This window comes from Otolemur garnettii, unplaced genomic scaffold, assembly GCF_000181295.1.
Source record: "Otolemur garnettii isolate 467f Iridium unplaced genomic scaffold, OtoGar3 scaffold00016, whole genome shotgun sequence".
Lineage (NCBI taxonomy): Eukaryota > Metazoa > Chordata > Mammalia > Primates > Galagidae > Otolemur > Otolemur garnettii.
In genome coordinates, this window is record NW_003852411.1 from 19,254,294 (window position 1) to 19,257,834 (window position 3,541).

Below are 3,541 nucleotides of genomic sequence, written 5' to 3' on the forward strand. Positions count from 1 at the left end.
GCCACCTTTGGTGTACGTGGCTGGCGCCCTAGCCAGTTGAGCCACAGGCGCCAAGCTGAAATATGATATCTTAAAGGAACAGAAGAGTATAGTCTGAAATAATGATGCTATAATTATAATTTCAAAGGTAGAGCAGTTCTGAGAGATGGCAAGTCCAAAGTGTAGCCACAGAACTGGTTTGCTTAAGTGGAATGAAGGAAATGCTCATTGGTTTGGGTGAGACAAAAAAAATGGGAAGGTAGCGCATTGAATGGGTCTCTTACCTAGTTATTTTAATTGTCTAAGTCAAGTGGTAACAGTGTTTGGGTTAAACAGAAGGGCTAGGTGCCCAAAACCTCAGTGTGGGGATAGAATCTCTTAAGTCAGTGGCTCTCAACTTTCCTAATGCGGTGACCCTTTAATACAGTTCCTCATGTTGTGGTGACCCCCAACCATAAAATTATTTTTGTTGCTACTTCATAACTGTAATTTTGCTACTGTTATGCATCGTAAATATCTGATATGCAGGATGGTCTTGGGGGTCGAAATGACCCTTTCACAGGGTTTCAAAGGGGTTGCGACCCAGAGGTTGAAAACTGCTGTCTTAAGTGGATGGATGGTAATGGCCGGTAGGACAACAGTGATGAGGTCTGGGCAAGGGATTTTACATGAGTATTGGACTAACTGATTCGGAAGTTAAAAAATGTTGCCACTTTTACCTTCTTCTGTATGGATTTTTGGAAGAAAGAACACTTAGTGGTGGCACCTGTGGGTAGGGAGCCGTTGCTAAACAACAACTGCAACAAAAAAATAGCTGGACGTTGCGGCTGGCGCCTGTAGTCCCAGCTACTTGGGAGACCGAGGCAAGAGAATTGCTTAAGCCCAAGAGTTCGAGGCTGCTGTGAGCATGACCACACTGTGACATGACCACACTCTACCAAGGGCGACATAGTGAGACTGTCTCAAAAAAAAAAAAAAAAAAAAGAAAGAACACTTAGGAAGACTGCAAGGGAAGTTGAGTCCTCAGGGTTTTAACTCTCATTAAAAATTGCTCATGTGGTGAAAGGGGGATGGGGCAAAGTCAGTCCTTAAACCCTGCCTCTCTCAAACAGAGCACAAGGGCCAGTGTAGGTGACCCAGGTAGAGGAAGACATGGTAAAGGCATTAATGGATGGCTCTCTGAAGCTAGTGAGTGACCCCAGAGGGAGCCCCGTCTGGGGACTTTGCACACGAGATCCCTCTGACTGAGGCAGTGGAGGCTATGGTTGGGGGTCAGCTTCAGGCTTTCTGGAAGCATGGAGTGCAGGTGTGGGCTCTAGGCTCAGACCAGCTGCTGCAGGAGCTGAGAGATACCCCCCCCCACCCCCGCCCCGCCTCTGACTGCTTGGCTCTCTCAGGCCTGTGGTGGTGGAGATGCACCCAGCAGATGACTCTACTGCCCTCAGTAATCTCTACGTCTAGGGATGAGTTCCTAGGCAGGTGTTAGGAGCTAGTCCTTACAGCCCCCTCTTCACTGACACGTCATGACTCATTCTTACTGCCAACAAACATGACTTTAGGGTTTTTTTTTTTTTTTTGGGCCAGGGCTGGGTTTGAACCTGCCATCTCTGGCATATGCGGCCGGCGCCCTACCCTTTGGAGCCACAGGCGTGGCCCACATGACTTTAGGTTTAAAAAAAATGATATTCTAGGTCCTTGGGCTAAATTTTCTGACAATGTCTCCCTCTAGACCTGTGGCAATTCTTCTTATCAGCCAAGTTCAAATAATATTGCTTCAGTCTATAACACCAAGAAAAAACTCATCTCATCCATCCAGAGGACCCTTTCTCTTTTCACAGGACTTAGGTTCTGAGTGGCTGTTTGCAATAGTTGTATCTGGGACCCTCATGCATGAACAGTGAAACTATAGTACAACCTCTGTAAGTTGACCACCCAACCGACTGTAACAAACTGGTCCACATACAGACGCGGTCAATGTAAGCAACGAGGCCTACTATACTGATACGTACATGTGGTGCATGTCTGGTCTGTGAATATTAGATCAACTTTAGTGGTCACCTATGGAGGTTGTACTGTATTTCAATTACAGAGTTCTGATCTTGAGTCAAAATCTTTCAGCAGCTTGTACCAAAAAAAAAAAAAATCCTCTCTTAATACCACATACAATGGTGGCGGCCAGAAACTTGACAACCTGTGTACACTCAGATTTCTGGTCCATACATTCCATGTATGGAACTCTTACACTTGTTACCTAGCATGAAACCTGGACCAACACATGTGCCTTACATTCACTTGGCCGAAAGCATGAGTAAAGCAGGGTTCCAGAGGGAGGCCAACCTGCCCCACCTGTACGTTTTTACTGGAAACAAGCCTTTGGAGGAATTGCCGTGTCAGTGGATGGTTCACCTGCCAATCGTGAGCTGCAGGTGGCTAATGTAGCAGTTTTGCTTCCTGTGTGATCTGCAGGTAAATGAAGAAGGCAGTGAAGCCACAGCGAGTACTGCCGTCGTGATTGCTGGCCGCTCCCTGAACCCCAACAGAGTGACCTTCAAGGCCAACAGGCCCTTCCTGGTTTTTATAAGGGAAGTTCCTCTGAACACTATTATCTTCATGGGCAGAGTAGCCAACCCTTGTGTTAACTAAGGTGTTCTTATTCTTTGTACCTCTTCCCACTTTGGTTTGTGAATAGAAGTAAAAATAAATGCAAGTACTTCCACCTCACAATTACGAATAGACTGTGACACCTGAAATGAAGACATGCAAAAAGGGAAAATGATAAGAGATGTTATTGGGACATTCAAAAAAATGCTTTCAATTGTCCTTCTCTACTCAGGAACTATATCTGGGTCAAGAAAATGAAAGACAGAGATATGTCGCTACTTCATCTAGAAAGATGGTAGACATCCAGAAGAGCAGGGGGAGCCTGAATTCTCAGGAGTCCATCACACTAAAAAAAATCTCCAAATTTAAACAAATTAAATCTCCAAATACACAAGACAGATTCATATCTGAGTATTAAATCATTTAATTCTCAAACCACTCACATGCATAATGTTCTTTTACACAGTGTTAAAATAAAGAAGAAAATGCATTTTTATACAAACAGAATTTCAAGTATACATTAATAGACTTTTTCAGATTACTAACCAAGTTGCTAAGATTCATTCACATTATTCTTAAAGCTGTTCAACGAGAAAGCTTTTGCTAAACTGCTTTAAATATGTTTATATAAACCCATATTTTCACTCTTTCTTTGAATCTCCCTCCCCCAACCCGAATCTCTGCCCACCCTCCTGCCCTCCCTGCTCCCCGACATGACAGGGCTCCTGGGGCTCTAGGAGACATGCAATCCCACCAAGAACTATTGGCTTGTCATCAGGGGAAGGACAGAACCCACAGGAGGAGAGACTGAGAACACCTGTCAAATTAAGGAAGAACACATCCCATAATTAGAAATGACACAAAGCCGGACTGTATCTTAAGAGTCTTTGTGTTTTTATTTGACTTTTAATAAAAAATGACTCTGCCTCCCACAAAACAACACAGAATATTCTGATAATTC

General features: G+C 44.1%; 1 protein-coding gene across 1 annotated transcript in view; it reads left to right on the top strand.

Annotated features, from left to right (window-relative positions):
* The window catches only part of SERPINC1 (serpin family C member 1), a 17,673-nt gene extending 14,689 nt beyond the window's left edge, over positions 1-2,984 (top strand). The window contains exon 7 of the mRNA XM_003785694.3: positions 2,446-2,984. Within this exon, the coding sequence (XP_003785742.1) occupies positions 2,446-2,622 (177 nt within the window). The 3' untranslated portion in view covers positions 2,623-2,984. The remainder of the gene's footprint in view (positions 1-2,445) is intronic.
* The last annotated feature ends 557 nt before the right edge of the window (positions 2,985-3,541 follow it).